This window comes from Phocoena phocoena, chromosome 3 (assembly GCF_963924675.1).
Source record: "Phocoena phocoena chromosome 3, mPhoPho1.1, whole genome shotgun sequence".
NCBI classification, from domain to species: Eukaryota; Metazoa; Chordata; class Mammalia; order Artiodactyla; family Phocoenidae; genus Phocoena; species Phocoena phocoena.
This window is the reverse complement of record NC_089221.1, coordinates 148,735,689-148,753,098: the sequence shown is the minus strand read 5'-3', so window position 1 is coordinate 148,753,098 and position 17,410 is coordinate 148,735,689. Positions and strand designations below refer to the sequence as shown.

The following is a 17,410-nucleotide window of genomic DNA, read 5'->3' as shown; positions in this document are numbered from 1 at the left end:
ATTATTATCATACTTGCATTTGTTGGGGGGTGGAGAGGGGGCGGCTTTTCTTGCTCCTCCCTGAATCCCCATGGCTTGGGGCTGTTTACTACGACTGCCAACATTTATAGTGCCACCGACGTCACACGCACTTAATCTTGAGGACAGCCCCGGTTGGTAGGCTGTAGCACTAGGGCCATTTTACAGATGAAGAAACTCAGAGAGCCCAGAGAGGTTAAGCCACTTGCCCAAGGTCACAGAGTCGATTAGCATTAGAGCCAGAGTTTGAACCCTGGAGTCTGGCCCTCACATCCGGCGCCAGACTGCGGGTATCAGAAGGAGTGAGCGCGGGAATGAATCCACCGGTCAATCAGTGATCGCACGGCGGATGCGCGCCCGTCCCTCCCCCAGCCGCGGGGGCTCGCCGCCGGGACAAAGGCCCTGCCGAGGCCGGACGTGGGCCAGCCGGGTCCGCGCTCCGGGGGCGGGCGTGGGGGGGGGGGGGGGGGGGGCCGGGCCCTTTAAGGGGGGGCGGGCCAACGACGCGGAGGGCGGGCCGAGGGGGCGGGTCGGGGGCGGGCCGGGGGCGGGCGGCGGCGGGGCCGGAGGGCGCGCGGAGCGAAGGGCGGCGGCGGCGGCTCGTGCTCGGACCGGGCTCTGGATCCCGCTCGGCCCCCGGATCCCGCTCGGCCGGCTGTTCCCGGCCCGCTGTGGCGCGCCCCAACACCCCGCGTTCCCCGCACCCGCACTCGGCCCCGCGGAGGAGAGGCCATGCCGCCGCGGCGCAGCATCGTGGAGGTGAAGGTGCTGGACGTGCAGAAGCGGCGGGTGCCCAACAAGCATTATGTGAGTGCCGCGCGACCCCCACGCCCCCTTGAGCCCGTGCCCCATCGGGGGCGACCTAGAGCCCCCACGGCTCTGAAAACTTCTGCCTCCTGCTCTTTCTCCCCCACCTCCCCTCCTCTCCCCTCTCGGCACTGCTGCTGCGCGGCCCGGGTCTCTCCCGGCTCCTCCCTCTCTCCCCCTCCCCCTCCTCTCTTTTGCCCTGTTCCGCTCCTCCACCGTGTCCTCCCGCCTCGTACCCCCCTCGTCTCTTTGCCGCCCCTCTCCCCATCTCCGTCTGCTCCTTGTCCCCCCAACTCCCGTCCTGCCCATCCGTGGAAAAGTCTGGCCGGTGTAGGGGACAGAGAGACAGAGAGAGGCGCCTGTTCTCAGGCCGCCCGTCCTGTCCCTCCTTGTCTGGAGGCGCTCAGACCCGCAGTGCCCAGCCACAGGTAGCCCCAGCAGGGATCGCCAAGTTGGCTCCGTCCTTTTGGAGGAGCCAGCCGGAGCGATAGAGATCTCTGAGAATGGATCCTTTGAGTGCCTGCACCATTAAAAAGTTTTTTTAAAAAAGAAAAAGATCCCTGCCCTTTCTCTCCAATAACTTCTGTTTAAAAATGTATGAAAGTTTTCTCCTGGTTATCTCCCTGGCAAAATGGGAATCTTGTTTAGAGCTGGCGGAGACTTGAAAAAATGGGCCAGTAGCCTCATTTTGCAGACAGGACCCTCAGATGGGCTGAGGCGCAGGGAGGCTTCAGGTTCTGGAACAAGGAGGAGCTGCATTCGGTTTTCCCTGCCTCTGGAAGGTGTACCTGGGGTAGATGGTGACCCGCCAGATGGGAAGTGGGTTCCACACCAGCCTAGGAGCTGAATCTGTGGGTTCAAGGGGCCCTTGGACTACCTCAGAGGTTCTGGGTAGAGGGATAATGGGGCTGTGGGGTGTTGGGCCCAGGTGAGGCCTTGGGGAGGCCTCTCTGCAGGAGGGAAGGGGGCTATGGTGTCTCTGGTGGTGAGAAGGGAGCAGTGGCAGCGCCTAGCTGCAGAGAAGTTAACCAGGAAGGAAAAAAGAGCAAGAGGGAGGGAAAAAAAATCCTAACAAAGAAGTATAGAACAATAAAGAGCAAGGGGCGTTGGCTGGCTAAATTCAGCTCCTTGACCTCCCTGCAAGTCGTCTTTGGATCTCTTTTCTTAAGAGGCTCGTTCTTATAAAGCAGATCTACATGCCTTACACGAATAGTCTATACAATTCTGAAAGGAGATAGCGGGGAATCCACTCTGCACTCCCTGCGAGAAAGGGTGTGCTGTGTGAGCCTGTATTGTTATTGGCTGGGCAGCCAGTTATTCAAGCCTTAGCCAGGCGGTGGGAAGCTATTTCCTGGACCTGTGGCATCTTTAAATAGAGTGAAGTTTCCCTTGATTCCAGAGCTGGGCTAAATTGTCTCCCCCGCACCCCCTTTCTTTTTAACTGTTTCAAATGCTGCCAAATCTTGGTTCCTTGTTTGAGCCTGTTGAGTGTATAACTGAGTTGCCTCTTTGCTATGAAGACAGTTTTTACCAACATGGCAGACAGGAGGAAGTCTGAAATTCCCCATGCTGCCTCCCACCAGATCTGTGAGCTGTGAACACCAGAATACATACAGCCTCCAAGAAATGGGCATCATCATCCACTCTCTCCTGTCCTCTCTCATCACACGACTATCAGGCACAGGTGCTTAAGCCCATTTGACAGATGAGGAAACTAAGGCTCAGAAAGATGAGGTCCTATGCCTGAGGTCACAGTCAGAGCCAGAACAGGAATGTAAATCCAAGTATGTTCGACCCGAAAAAGTGTTATTCTACCAGGTCACACCACTTTGCAGATTTCATACCCCGTAGTTTCCCTACGCAAAGTCCTCTTAAAAACTGGGAATTTTGCCATCATTTGTGTTCACTCTGAGGCTTTTCATTCTGTTTAGATCCCTCCCTGCCAGTTTTTTGGAGGTGCGGCAGCTTTGAGGGGCATCTCTGTAAGGCTTCCACCACTTTTTAGGGGCTCCTTCAGACAAGTCTCTAAATATTAACATGGATTTGGGTTTAGATCTTGGCATCCAGCTTGCTGTATAGCCTCTCTGACCCTCAGTTTCCTCATCTGTAAAATGGGGGTAATGGTGCCCACTTCCTAGGAGAAGGGATCTTGTGACTGACAGGGTTGACATTCCATAACCGTTAGATGCCTGCCTCCCTGCCCTGTGGTATCCATGTTACTCTGACTGGGAACATGCCAAAGTCACATGAGGAGGGATTTCACCAAGAATTTATTTTTCTGCATGTGGGTTTAGGCACTCCTGTGATTCAAGGGAGCCCCCTCCCTTCTAGCCAGCCTTTTGGGTTCATCGGATGAATAGGGGCAATGGGTTGAACTGAAGCCTGAGTCATCCACAGGAACAGAGAAAGTTAAGTGCTGTGATGGCAGGAAACCCATCAGCAGCTGCCAGTGACCCCTGCTCCTGTTCCCAAACCATACCTGCCCCTGCCACTCTAGAAAGAATGGGCATGGAGGTAGCTATTGGCATGGGTCTGGACTTTTTTCCCATTTGGTATATCCTCCTCTCTGAAGTTGGCCCAGCCACTCTGGAGAGATGGCATGAGCAGAGGAGCTGGACAGCCCTGGGCTCAGCCACTTCCTGCTGTGTGACCTTGAGCTGGTCAATTTACCTCTCTAAACTGCTTCTATAATCTGCAAATTGTAAATAGTGCTGCGTCCCTCTAGGGCAGAATTTCTCAGCCTCAACAGTGTTGATATTTTGGGCCAGATCGTTCTTCGGTGTGAGGGGCTGTCCTGTGCATGGTAGAATGTTCAGCAGCATCTCTGGTTTCTACCCCCTAGGTGCCAGTAGCATCCTCCTCCCTAATTGTGACAATCAAAAATGTCTCCACACATGTCCCCCAGGAGGGCGAAATCACACACACCCTGACTTCTAACCGCCCCGCCCCAACCACTGCATGAGAACATACAAGTTAGTTACTGAGGCTTCCCACCACCATGCTCCCTATTTACAGCTACTTCAGCCTCCACCTGTCTCACCACTCAGTTGCCTGGGAGCGAACAGGTCACAGGTGCTGTAGATCTCGTTGGAGAGCTTCACCAGGAGCTCAGGGCTGCCCATCAAGGCTGGGCCACTTGTTCCACCTTAAGTGGCGTCTTCTCCATGATCAGGGCGGCATCTTCATCACGCCTGGCCCCAGCCTCCTTCACCTGTGGGCAGAGACATCATCAGTGGGCCCAAGGGCAGAGCCATAGGCCACATCTGGAGAATGCAGGGGCAGAAGCTCCCAGGACCTCCGAGATCCCCATGGGTGGGTAGGGATCATTGTTGACAGTATTATCATCTGGAGAAAGCTCCCCTGGAGCCACTGCACTCTGTCTGTTGGCCTTTCTCTGCCTGCATCTTCCTGCCGCGGAGCCTAGGGCTTTCTAAATGAATGGAAAGGGGGCTTTCAAGTGTGACACCCTGGGACACCCTCCCCAGCTAGGTTATCTTCCAGCTTGAGGGGAAGAGGAAGTGCTCCCTGTAGGTTTTGCAGGGTTTTTTTGGATCGCCCCATTTCCAGCACTGGAGAGGGAGGTACAGAAGCCTTGGGGTTAGAAAAAAGTCTCCCTTAGCAGGGGCCAGGAAATACTGGCTTGCTCTGTCTTAAGATCTTTAGATGTTAAGAAGAGCAAGGTGCTAGAAGTAGTTATAGAAGCAGTAACCTCAACAGCTGAAATTTAATCCATTGTTGTGGGCTAGGCACTGGATTAAGCTCTCTATGTGTATTTAGTCATTACAACAGCCCTTTAAAATAGGTACTTTTCCGATACACTAATACATGATTTCAAATATACAGATACATAGCATAAGTTAAATATCTGTCAGTCTACCATCCAGCCGTCAGATCTTTACCTTTTGCCCTGTTCACTTCAAATCATTTTTATTTTTATTTTTTAAGCAATGAAATATTGCACATGCAAAACCCCCAGTGCACCCACTCCATCACCCCCCCAAAATAAAAACAGTATCCTACATTTGGTGCTTGTCATTCCCATGCACATTTTAAAAATAGACCAATAGATATGATTTTTTTATCCAGTAGCTTTACTGAGGTATGATTTACATACCATAAATTCACCCGTTGTAAGTGTACAATTGGCTGATTTCTTTAGATAAATGTGTGGAGCTGTGCAGCCATCATCACAATTCAGTTTTATAACATTTCCACCACCCCCAAAAAGATCCCTTGTGCCCTGTGGCAATCAGGCCCCTTCCCAGCTAGGCCTCGTGTACCTTTTAATGTTTGTACCTTTTCAGCAGTCCCCAAGATCTTGTATGGAAAGTTTTAAAACTACAAAACATTCCACTTTTGAGATCTGTGTTGGTACATGTAGCTTCAGTTCATTTTAACTGCTGTTTCATATTCCATTTATGAATATACCCCTGTTTGTGCGAGCTCCTGTAGGAGATGTTTAGGATACTTTCTTGTAGCTGCTTCCTTGCACGTACAGCTGAGGTGGGATTGCTGGCTCTTGGGGTTTGTGCCTTTTCACCTGTGCATTTAACGTCCCTGGGAGCAGTGCCTGTGGGTCTCTTTGCTCTGGCTCCTCGCTAACACTCCGAATTGTCAGACTTTTTAGTGGGTACGGAATAGTATCTCATGGCAGTGCTTGTTTGCATTTCTGCTTGCTAGTAAAGTTACGTATCTTTTCACACCTTGGTCAGCCTTTTGAGTTTCCTCTTCTGTGAATTAATTGCCCATTTTATCTTTTGCCCCTTTTTTTGGTATATTGAGTTATTGGTTTTCTGTTCAGTTATAGGATTTATTTATACACTCAAGATCCTGGTACTTCAGATGGTTACGCTAGTGTTCTCGTTTTCCCCTTGAGACCGGAGGCTCAGAGAAGTACAGGCACATGCCTGAGGTCACACAGCAAAGAGTGGCAGTGTGGGGATTGGCGCACGTGTATGCGGCAGCCCTGTGATCCCACCCCTGAGCCAGGTGACCTTGGGTGGATCATTTAAGCCTCCAGGCCCCAGTTTCTCCATCCTGGCCCTTCCCTCATCTCACCGTTCATTCGTTCAGCCTGGACTGACGAAGCACAAGCCGCCACCAACCCTTCGTCGTTCTCGCCCCAGGGAAGCTCTGGGTTGATGGTGCCCCTGGAGTGATGGGTTGGCAGGCTCTGTGCTGCTGGCCTTGAAGCCTCCCTCTCCACCTGCCAGACTCTAAGAGCAACGGGTCTCTCCTCTGAGCAGCTGACTTTTGCAGGATGGGTCACGCCCTTATTAGGCATTATTATCAACATTCTTGTTTCAGTCTGTGGGAGACCTCTGGCTGGCAGGCTCAGTGGTCTGGAACAAACTGAACGTGCTGCCCAAATTAGCTGCATTCTGTTTCCCAGCCTGCCCCATCCCCTGCTGCCCCCAGCATCCCAGCCATCCTGGCAGCCTGTTTTACAGACACATGGCATGGCAGGCCAACAAACTTGAGTGGAAAGAACTTGGGTATCAGAGACAAACATTTAAGTTCTGCATGGTCTGGGGTGACTGACCTAACCCCCAGCCTTAGTTCCTGTATCTGGAAAATGAGGACAGTGTCACCCTTCTAAGATGATTGTGTGCTCGTTTAGATAATGTATGCCTTCAACCTATTCTCCATCCCTCCTGCCGAGGGATAAATGCCAGCTCCTAGCACATTCCTTATGGACGCACCATTACTGCATGAAGAAAGGACCTGGATTTGAGTTCTCTTCCTGAGCTCCTGGGCTGGGTGACCTTGCAGACAAGCTCCCCAAGGGTCTGTAAAATGGGGCCAGTAATAGCGCTTACCTACAGGTATAGGGCACTTCTCACACACTGCTGATGCCTTCTGTATAAAGGGCACTCAATCAGTGGTAGTCATGAAAACTAGCATTAACGATAGTGATAGCCATGCTCCACATCTCTGACTGTCTCCTGCCTCCTGCCCTAGGGGCCTGCTATTTGCTTTCCATGCTTTTTCATTCATGAGGCATTTCTGGGGTGCCGGGCCCCCAGGCGGGACACCCTGCTGCCCTGGGACAGGCCCGTGAGCAACGCAGAGCCCGCCTACCTCCTCTACAGGTGGTTCTTGTCCTGCACCCTGTCTGCGTCACACAGAGGTAGTACCCTCAGTAGGCGTTAAGCCCCCTCGGGTAGGTTTTTTTTTAATGGCTCTTGCTTTCTTCTGACTGAAAATTGATGGACTTTGTCACCTGTGCTGTGCCATCCTGTTCCCTCTGGTCCATGGTTGCAAGAAGCCAGGCCTCTCACCTCACCTGCCGGGTCATCCTCAGCCTGGACTCTTACACTCTAGGCTCTTGCAGTTGTCTCAAGATCAAAGCGGGTGGGGCTGTCATATCTTAAGAGTTACTTAAATGTCCCTTTAGTTCAGACTTGGAATCTGTGCCATTCCTTCCTTCTGGTAAGCAAGGAAAGTACACCAAACAGCATGCGTTCAGATCCCTGCCCTGCCACCTACCAACAGTGTGACCTCAGACAAATTACTTACCCTTTCTGTACCTCACCTGTAAAATGGGAATAATGATAGTTCCAATCTCATAGGGCTGATGTGAGGATTAAATGGGCCTGGCATAGAGTAAGGGCTCAGTAACTATGAGCTATATTAGGAGTGTACAAGCATAGTATCATTTATGATAGTAGAAGTTGGGGGCCACTTAAACACCCATCTGTAGAGAACAAGATAAATGAAACGTACTATATCCACAAGCTAGAATACCATCGAGCTGGCAAAAATTCCATCTTCTGTCATGGGAATATGAAATAGTAAAAGCTGTTGGCAAAACAACGTGCTCAGGCTGACTCGCACCTGGTCACAAGTGAAGGCATCTGTGAAAGCACAGAAACATAGCTGATAAAATATATGTCACTTTTTTTTTTTTTTTTTTTTTTTTGCTCATCTGTGCATTGCATTTCTCTATTTTCCAAATGTTCTGTGGGGAACACGTATTCCTGTTTTTAGTAAAACTAAAAAAACAGTGAATGCTCATTTTAAAAGAGAAGCAGTGCCACACCGTGGCGGCTCCAGCCAGGTTCCCACATCCCCGCCACCTCATCCTGTCCTGAAGCAGCAGAATTCTCCAGCTCCTCCGAGAGCCTGTCCTCCCCAGATAGATGCTGGCCTCCGAGACTCTCCCCCAACTCCTGCCACGGAACCGGGGCTCTGGGTGTGACTTTCCAGTCCTCCAGCCCAAGAAGTGGCAAGAGATGAGTTTAAAATACCACAAGGGGAGGAAGGCCTGAGCAGATGCTTTTCTGGTTGAAATGCTCCTTGCTCAGTGGCCTGGCCCTCCCTCCTGTAGTGCTTATATCTGAATAGGTTGGAGAGACTTGCAGGCCGGAGTTCAGCAGTCTGCACCCTGAGGTCATTCAGGTTAGAGTTGTGTCCCACTCCCCTGGGCAGATCATCCAACCGCTTGTCACCCACCCGGAGGTGCACGGGCGTCAGCAAGCGGCAGAGTTACCACATTGCCAAAAAAGGCCTAGGGGACCACTCCATGCATGGTACTACTTCTCATCTAGGACACTCATATCCTGTTGCAAATCATGCGTGCTTTCTTCCTTGGAGAAAGAGCTCTGATAGGGTGAACGGTCTTGGTTGGTGTGACTCAGTTTTCTCCTTCCCCTGGGAGGCCAAGGCCAGCTGCAGGTCACTGCAGCTGCAGGAAAGGGAGCCACTAGATGAGCATCCTGTCGGCCTGGTGGGCGCAAGTGATGAGGCGTGAACACCCTTGGCCCAAGGAGAGAAGATGAGGCTTCCTCAGTAGGCCGCGTGGCCGGAGGGTTGTGAGCATGGCTTCTGCGCCCAGCAGCTGGGCTCTGGTCTGAAGTTTGAATTTCAGAGAAACATGTAATATTTGGGGCCTACTGTCATCCACTCGCTGTTGGCCCTGAGCCTTCTCCTCTGGGAAGTGAGCAGCTTTGGTGGGGAAATTAAATGACCTTTTGTGCGGAATGCCTGAGAGGATGCCGCTGGGGCAGCCGTCCTTGCAGCTTCCTGGCCCTGGGTACTGCCCAGAAACTGGGGCCCTGTGGTCCCTTTCACAGAGCCCTTGCCAGTGGGGTCATCCAGATCCTGGGTGCCAGAGCTGGCATCCCCGCCCCCTGCCGGGACATGGGGGCGAGCTGACGTGATAGACTTGGGAGACCTGGTGTCTCCTGCCTGGGGGCCAGTGGGCAGGGGCTGGTGTGGCTCACTCCTCAGGGACTCTGCCAGGAGCCCACAAGCCCGAGCCTTGCCGCAAGCCATCCTTCTTCTGCCCCATTATCCAAACTACAGGGCATTCTCTCCTCATACGTGCTGGCCCAGGTGCAGGCCTGCGGGCGGGCAATGAGCCCAAGCCCGGGCCCTTCTTTAAACGGTGAAGGGAGAAGGGACCAGAGGTGCATCTGTCGTGCCTGCGTGTGTGTGTGTGTGCGCGCGCCCATGCGCAGAGCTCTCCCGCCTGCTTTTGCAGGCGTCTCCCCGGCCATCCCAAAACTTAGGGCTGCTAGATTTACCAAATGAAAACACAGGATGCCCAGTGATGTCCGAATTTCAGATAAACATGTAATATTTGGGACCTACTTATACTAAAAAATGATTCATTGTTTATTTGAAATTCAAATTTCCTGGGACATCCTGCGCTTTATCTGGCAATGCTGCCGAGACTACCACTTTCAATAAAACAACAACCAAGAAACCTTCGTACTTTGTAATACTGATAATGTTTCTTGAGAATCCACTGAACAAAGGTAAGTCCCTTTAGGGGCCATGCACTTTTGAGCACAGGGAGGATACACAGATATGCAAAGTGGGGATTCAGACCCCAAGGAGGTCAGTGTCCTGAGAGACAGGTAGATGGCCTTTCAGGGCTAGCCTGGAACTTGGGAATGAGCAGGGGCCTGTGCCTTAGGGTTTTGGGGAAATTGGACTTGGAGAAGGCAACGCAGTGCAGGTGACCCAGGGCTGATCACAAAGCATGGGAGGGGTGCTGTCAAGTAGAGAAGGGTAAAGGAATTTTAGTCAGACAGAACAGGAGGGAAAGGAAGCTGAAACCCTGGCGTGTGGCGTGTTTGAAAAGAGCAGGAGAGATTTGAGTAATAGAGATGGAGCTTGACAGGTGGCTGGGGGCCCCAAGGATCTGGGGGCTTCTGACTGGGCCAAGCCTGGTGGGGGACCTAAAATCCCACAAGCCACGTGGTGTGGCATAAATACATACATAAGAAAGCGTAGACTGTATCCTCAAGAAGGCCACGCCTTCCCCCCCCCACACACACACGCACACACACGTGGCTGGGTGGCCAGGGCTCAGGATCAGAGGTATCCAAGATGGAAGTGGTTGGGAGGAGCTGGGACTCAGGGGCACTTCCCCGGCTTGATGGGCTGGGGGAGCACCTTTCACAGGAGAATGGAGGGGGCAGACACAGACAGACCCGGGAGAGAGAGAGCACCTGTCCACAGGAGGACTGTGCAGACAGTGAAGATAGAGTTAGAGAGGGAGGGAGGGAAGGGAAATATTAAAGAGGTCTATGATAGCCAGTAGGAATTCTGAAATTTGGGAGGGATTAAATAATTCCAAATTCGTTTTGTTCTCAAGACTTAACAATCGTTTATTGTTGTTATTATTATCGAATAGCTATCGTTTATTTGAGTGCGTACTGTACGCCCCAGGCTTTTCATGCTTTATGTCGCTGGATCTGAGCAGCAGTTCTGTGAGGTAAGGAGTATTAGGATTCTTGGGCTGCAAGTGACAGAAACGAACCTAACGAACTTAAGCCATAGGAAATGTATTGGAAAGGTGGCTCTGGCAGAACTTGGCTCAGCCCCCAGTCACAGAAAGGACAGGGAGTTGAAACTGCTTGTGGGCATCAGAGCATCACCAGAAGCAGGCACCTGCTCCATCCCTCAGTCCCTTTGGCCACTCAAGAGTCCAGTTCTAGGAGGAGAGAATCTGATTGGCCCAGCCAAATCACCTGACCATCCTTTGGTCAGGCAAGGGCAGGATACTGTGATCCACAGTCCCACTGAAATTGCCAATGGCTGTAGGAGATTCAGAGCACTGTTGCTGGAAGAAGGGGGCATGGAGCCTGGACAGGTGGAAACAACAGATGTCTGCTACACAGGTACTGTTATTAGCCCATTTCACAAATGTGGAAACCGAGACTTAGAAAGATAAAGTACTTTGCCCAGGATGACACTCAGCTCTGCTGCCTATCGTTGAATATAAAGAAGGGTATAGTCAACTCACCCCCTAGATTTGAAGGGAAACGTTGCCTTAAAACACATAACAATAACTCTGCTTAATTAAGCAGAATTGCATGGACCCCCTGCCTACTGCACTGGCGAAGCAAGCCAGAAACCCACTCAGTGGCGTCAGCATTTCCTCCTCCCCAGCCAAGGTGTGAATCACAGCCTGTGGCTTTGGGCCACCATTGGCTGCCAGTCAGTTGCACAGATGTGGGTTTGTTGTCTGCCCTGGGCCAGGCCTGGCCCCAAGCCGAAGAGAGGCTGAGATGACCAGGCAGCCTTTGTCCTTATAGAGGTCACCATCTGTTTGGAACACGTCACCACGGCATAAGGGCTGTGGTGGGGCCTGCAGTAGGGCTCTGGGGACAGGGCAGGGGTCTGAGGCCTGGACTGCCCATTCCCCATTCCCTGCTGGACCAGAGAGGTGGCGCTCTGAGCTGGGGTCAAGAGGAGGTGGGTGCTCTGGAACAGGGAAAGCCAACTGGCAGAGTTTTTAATATGGGTGGAATTTGGAGGGTCCTTGAACTTGGAAGGGGGAAGAGTACATCTTTATTCTCACTAACCTCCAATAGCAATTTAGCATTGCCTTCCATTATGAATGAAGGCAGCGACCCTCAGTGATATTAGTACTACCTGTGACTTTGTCACCAGTAGAAATTCACAGATATTTTCACGTCACTTTACAGTTGTTGCATTTATCCTCATCACTGCTTCAGAACTGTGATGTTACTCGACCCACTGCTGGCTTTTGTTATTTATTGCATTAATAAAAGTGTACATATGTTCATAATTTTATTTTTTGAAACATTTTTATTACAATTCAGTATTTCATTTGGAATGCTATGTGCTTTAATTTAGTCATTTTTAAATCATTTTGAGAAGCGGACCATAGATTTCATCAGATTGCCAAAGGGCTCCATGGCACACAAAAAAAGGTGAAAAACTTCTGGGTAGAAGTTTAAGAGTTTGGACTTGGAAGTTAAGCATGGATTTCACCTGCCTCTGCCGGCGCCCAGCAGAGTGTGTGACCTTAGTAAGTGACTTAACTTCTCTGTGCCTCAGTTTCTTCATCTGTAAATTGAGGGTAAGAATAGTACCTACTGTGGGTTATTTTATGTAAAGGGTTTAAAGCAGTGCCTGACACATAAGAGTGCTGAATGAATAGTTACCTGTTAGTGTTATGTTATCTTTACCATCATCATCTTCACCATTCCCTGACTAGTGATGCACTTTTTTAATAAGCAACCTCGAATGACGTGACACAGGTCATCTGAAATGACCACACCTTGAGAAACATACTCTAAATGGACTAGTCCAGGATGCACCCCCCTAAGATTTAAAAGCAGTCTTCCCCAAAGATTTGTATATTTAGCAGTGTGGTAATTAAAATAATGCTGAAAATGTTTATCATTGGAGGCATGATTAAATAAATGGACTACTAAGGATCCTTTAAAATTTTTGCTGGAAGAATTTTTAATGAAATGGGGAAATGCTCACCATATAACACAGGTGAAAAAGATCATGTATATGCAATGTGATCTTAATTTCATAAACTACTTCAACATATAGAAAAAGGGTCTGGGAAGAAGTATAACCAAAGCTTCGTCTCTGGTGGTAGAAATGTGGATGCTTGTTAAGACCTCAGCCTCTGCCATCAGACTTTATTACCAACTCTGTGGAACAGGTTACTTCACATGCTGGGTCTTACTTTCCGCCACTGCTGGGTGGAGACAGTAATACAGTGTAGCTTTATAGGAAACACATCAAGACCATTGGTGGTTGTGAGCCGTTACATTGTTTTACATTGTATTATATGTTTATGTATTATCCCAGGTTTCTCTAGAGAGGAGAGGACAGTGTAGGACAGCAGAGTCAGGAAAGCTTCCTGGAGAGAGGGAGAAAGAGGGGACCCTGCTTCCCTTGTTCCCTTTTTTCCTGTCTCATAGACTTGTGTATGAAGTGCAGGAAGCTGGCAGAAAAGTCCACATAGGGGTTCACATCAAGGCCGGGAGGAATAGTCTCTGCCAGATGAGGAGCCCAGCAGGGCATGGGTGCGGGGGTGGCCAAGGAACCCACAGAACCTGACCGTCAGGGCCACGTACGATTTCATGTGGGAGAAGGGGCTACTTGGCTGTACAAAGTTTGGAACCCACTTCTGAAGCCCCCCTACTTTATCTGGTGGAGGAATCCCTACTCCCCTTCTGATACCCCCAATAGACGGCTGTCCCCAGGGTTTGAGAGCTCAGTCCCTCTTCATTCTCATCTAGTTCTTTTCTCCTCTTTCTTCATGTCCCCAAGCCCAGTGGGACAGGGAGATGAAGCTGCATTTATATGGAGGGGGCAGTTGTTCAGGGAGTATCCTAGAAATCCTAATTGACCCCTTTCTGCCTGTCACCCAACCAGGGCACTCAGCTTTGATGCTGAGGTTCCTAGTGGACCAAGCCCATCGTGGTGCTCATCCATTGGATATGACTCTGTTGACTCGTCTCCTCCTCTCCCACCAGACCCTGAATCCCTCATAGTCTAAGGACAGGTGCCAAGTGTGTTCCTTGAATGAAACCATAACTTCTTGGGCTCTCTCGGTCCCTGGGTCCCATGATTCTATGATGATGGCCATTGATGATATCCTTCAGCTGACTCAGAATTGGATTCCTTGTGATGACCCCCCGCTGACACCAGACTGAGCATTGTATCATAGCAGTTACGGCACAGGCTTTGGAGGCAGCCAGACCTGGGTGTAAATCCTGCCTCCGTCACTCTACCAGTGCTATTTAGGGTACGTCACTTAAGCTCTCAGAACCTCAGTATCTTCATCTGTAAATGGAGGAGTCATCCCAGTTCCCGACACATAGTACACACTCAAGAGAAAAGTAACTAATTCTCAGTCTAGTCCAGTGGGCACAGATATAATATTAGAACCCCTTGGGATGCTACTAGGTTGAACCATATGAAATTGTCAATTTTTGACTTAACAAGTGGCAGTTTCACTTAGTTCAGCCTAATGCTCTGGGTTTGATTTGGGCCTGAGGAACTTGCTTTTGCGTGGAAGGGGGTAAAGGGCCACCACTGTACCAGGTATCTTACAGACATTATCCCATTTACACTTTACGACAGCCCTGAGAGACAGGTAATACTATTCCAGTCATCCCCTGGTATCCACGGGGGATTCGTTCCAAGGCCTCTTATGGATACCAAAATCCACAGATGCTCAAGTCCCTAGTATATAATGGCGTAGCATTTGCATATAACCTTTGCGCGTCCTCTCCAATACTTTAAATCATCTCTAGGTTACTTATAATGCCTAATACAATGTAAATGCTACGTAGATAGCTGTTAAGTACAATGTAAATGCTATGTAAGTAGTTGCTGGGTCACAGCAAATTCAAGTTTTGCTTTTTAGAACTTTCTGGAATTTTGTTTTTTTTTTAATCTGAGCTTGGCTGAATCCTTGGGTGCCAAGGGCTGACTGTATTAGCATCCCCATTTACCAAATGGGGAAACTGAGGCTCCTAAGTAGCTTGCTCAAGGAAGTGGTGTAGCCAGGATTGGAACCCAGGTCAATCCAACTGAAAGTCTGTGCTATTTGCATCGCTGCTGTCTTGAGACTGGGCTGCCTATTCCACATGGTGTGGCTAGAGAGTTCACAGCATTCTCTTGGGCCTCCTCGCCCAGGAGCTGGCAGCTGTAGCCTGAAACTCCCCGAGACTCTGCCTGTGGGACCCCACATTTCTTGTTCTGGTTTAGACAGCTTCTGCAGTTTTCTTCTGCTGTGTCTCTGGCTTTGGTTGGGGGACTGGAAGGGGCATTCTGGAGTCAAACAAACCTGGGTTCAAATTCTGGCATCCTCTATAAACAGCTGTGTGGCTTTGGACCAGCCCTCTGACCCCTTTGAACATCAGTTTACTGTGGTGTGAAATGGGATGGATAGTAAGCTTCACTCCATAGGGTTCCTGAGAGCAGAGTGCTGGGGATTTCACAAGTGCTCATTAGTGTTGGTCCTCAGCTGGAGAACTCCTATGCATCCCTCAAGATCCAGAGCAGTTGTTTTTTCATCTGGAAAGCCTCTCCAGGTGCCACCAACAGAATTAGCCCTCATCCCCTCTATGCTCCAACAGCAGCTGTAAAGCGCTTCTCAGGGGGCCTGTGGCCTATGAGAAGACTCTACTACTGTCTTTTCTGTTGAGTACCTACTGTGTCCAGGCACTGTGCTGGGCCCTTTAGGTGTGAACCAAGACCCGTCTGACCACACATGTCAGGCTTTTTTCAACATGTCCCACAGCCCTGGTTTATTTTATTTTATTTTTTGGCCACACCACGTGGCATGCAGTTTCTTAGTTCCCCGACCAGGGATCAAACCGTCCCCCCCTGCAGTGGAAGCACAGAGTCTTAACCACTGGACCACCAGGGAAGTCCCCCATGGCCCTGGTTTAGATCTTAGCTCTGTCACCTGCTGGCTGTGTGACCTCGTCTGAGCCAGTGTCACCACATCCCGTGACGTAACATAAATGAAGGACTTAGAGTAGTGCCCAATCAGCCCAATAAACGTGGCTCATTTTGATTCTTTTTCATTACTCAGACAGCTTTACTCCTACTGCCTGTGTGCCCCGCACATAGTGGGTGCTCCCGTCGGCTGCCCAGTTCTCCCCCTAGGCAACCCTGCTAACACAGGAGAGGCCCTCTCTCGGCTCCATTTCCTGCATTGCCCCGGGCTCCTCTGAGGCCTGGCAGCCTCAGAGATCTCCACGAGGCCTCAGTGCCTGCCTTGGAGGCTTTCCTAGAAAGCTAGCCTTCAGGTTGGTTTCGGCCGAGCCTGGCTCCAGCTGCCAGCACCTCTGCTTGCCATTGGAAAGCTCCCCGTGCCGCTTCGGGCCAGATGTGTGCAAGGCTGTGAGTTGGCAGCCAGAGGCCCGGGCTGGCACTGCACACCCAGTCCAGCAAGTGTTTCCACCAGCTCCGTGTCTCCATCTAGAAGAATGGAGGTGCTGCACCCAGCCGGCCCTGCAAGTGGGTCATGCTGCTTGCCATCTGGATGACACTCTGGCAGTCATGGAAGGATGGGCTCCAGGGAGAGGCTGTTGATTGGATTTCACAGAGTGACATTTTGTGACTTTTCCCTTTCACTTAGTTCACCTCAAAAGATTTGAGTTGGCCGGCCTGAGCCACCAGTGCCTCACCTCTGTAATGGGGTTATCAGTGATTGCACTCAAAGCTTCCTGTAAGTCAGGCCATGTGCCAAGCTCCTGTCCTGCATTAGCCTGTTGAATCCTTAGCCAGCCCTATAAAGTAGGTACGACGATTCTCTCCATGTTACAGATGAGAAAATAGAGGCTCGGAGCCATGAAATGACTTGTAAAGTCCCACAGCAGCGTTAAGCTATAGAGCCGAGAATCATACCTGGGTACCCTAAAGCCAGTGCCTATCTTTTTTTTTTTTTTAATGACACTAAGGAGTGATTTTTATTTTTAATTTTTGACTTACACGTGTGCAGGAAAATTCCCTTTTTTGGTATAGCATTCCATGAGCCTTTACACATGCGTAGGTTCTCGTAACCACCACCCGAAACAGGATGCAGCGTAATTCCATCACCTCCTAAGAATTCCCTCGGGCTGCCCTGACTCTCAAATGGTATGGGATGCTGCCTCCACCTGCCGTTGGAATTGCTCCTGCGCTGTTCTCTTTTTCTCCATCGCCTGTCCATAGAGGTCTTGGGGTGAAACGCGGACTTCTCTCCCAGGGCTGGGCCCTGTGCCTGCATTCTTCTCTGTAACAAAGCTGGTTCTGTTTCCAGCACCCTTGGCAGTTGAGCTGTTCACTCAGCCATTCCAAGAGCATTGTTACCCCAGACTCAGAGAGCCTTGAGTGAGGTCACCTTGATTTATGACCGTGTGGCCCTGTCTTGGCTTTTTGTCTGTCTGTCCGCCTGTTGGTCTCCCACCAGGCAGTTCCTGAGAGCCCAGTGTCACCAGGCACTGGAAAGATCGTGGTGAATGAGACAGACCTGGCCCCTGCCCCTTGAGGGCTCCCAGGGGAGTGGGGTGACAGTCACGTGAACAGAACAGCACACCCAGAGGAATGTATGCTGAGCGACGGCAGCCCTAGTGGCTGTGGGAACCCAGAGAAAGGAGGCCAGACCCAGACTGGGGGTCTCCAGTAAGGCTTCCAAGAGGAGGCAGCCTCTAAGCTGACACCTAGGAAGTGAAGAGTTGCTACAAAGGTGAAGGGAGAGAAGATCCTCCCTCCAGAGGCAGTGGCAGGTGCAAGGACCAGAGGCAAGGGAGCACCTGGCCAGGTGCCCCGACATGCCTTTGTTGTCTTCCTGCACTAGGCT

General features: G+C 50.7%; 1 protein-coding gene across 1 annotated transcript in view; it reads left to right on the top strand.

The window, feature by feature from the left end:
• The first annotated feature begins 750 nt into the window (after positions 1 to 750).
• The window catches only part of SH3PXD2B (SH3 and PX domains 2B), a 107,019-nt gene continuing 90,359 nt past the window's right edge, over positions 751 to 17,410 (top strand). The window contains exon 1 of the mRNA XM_065874654.1: positions 751 to 825. Coding sequence (XP_065730726.1) covers positions 751 to 825 — 75 coding nt within the window. The remainder of the gene's footprint in view (positions 826 to 17,410) is intronic.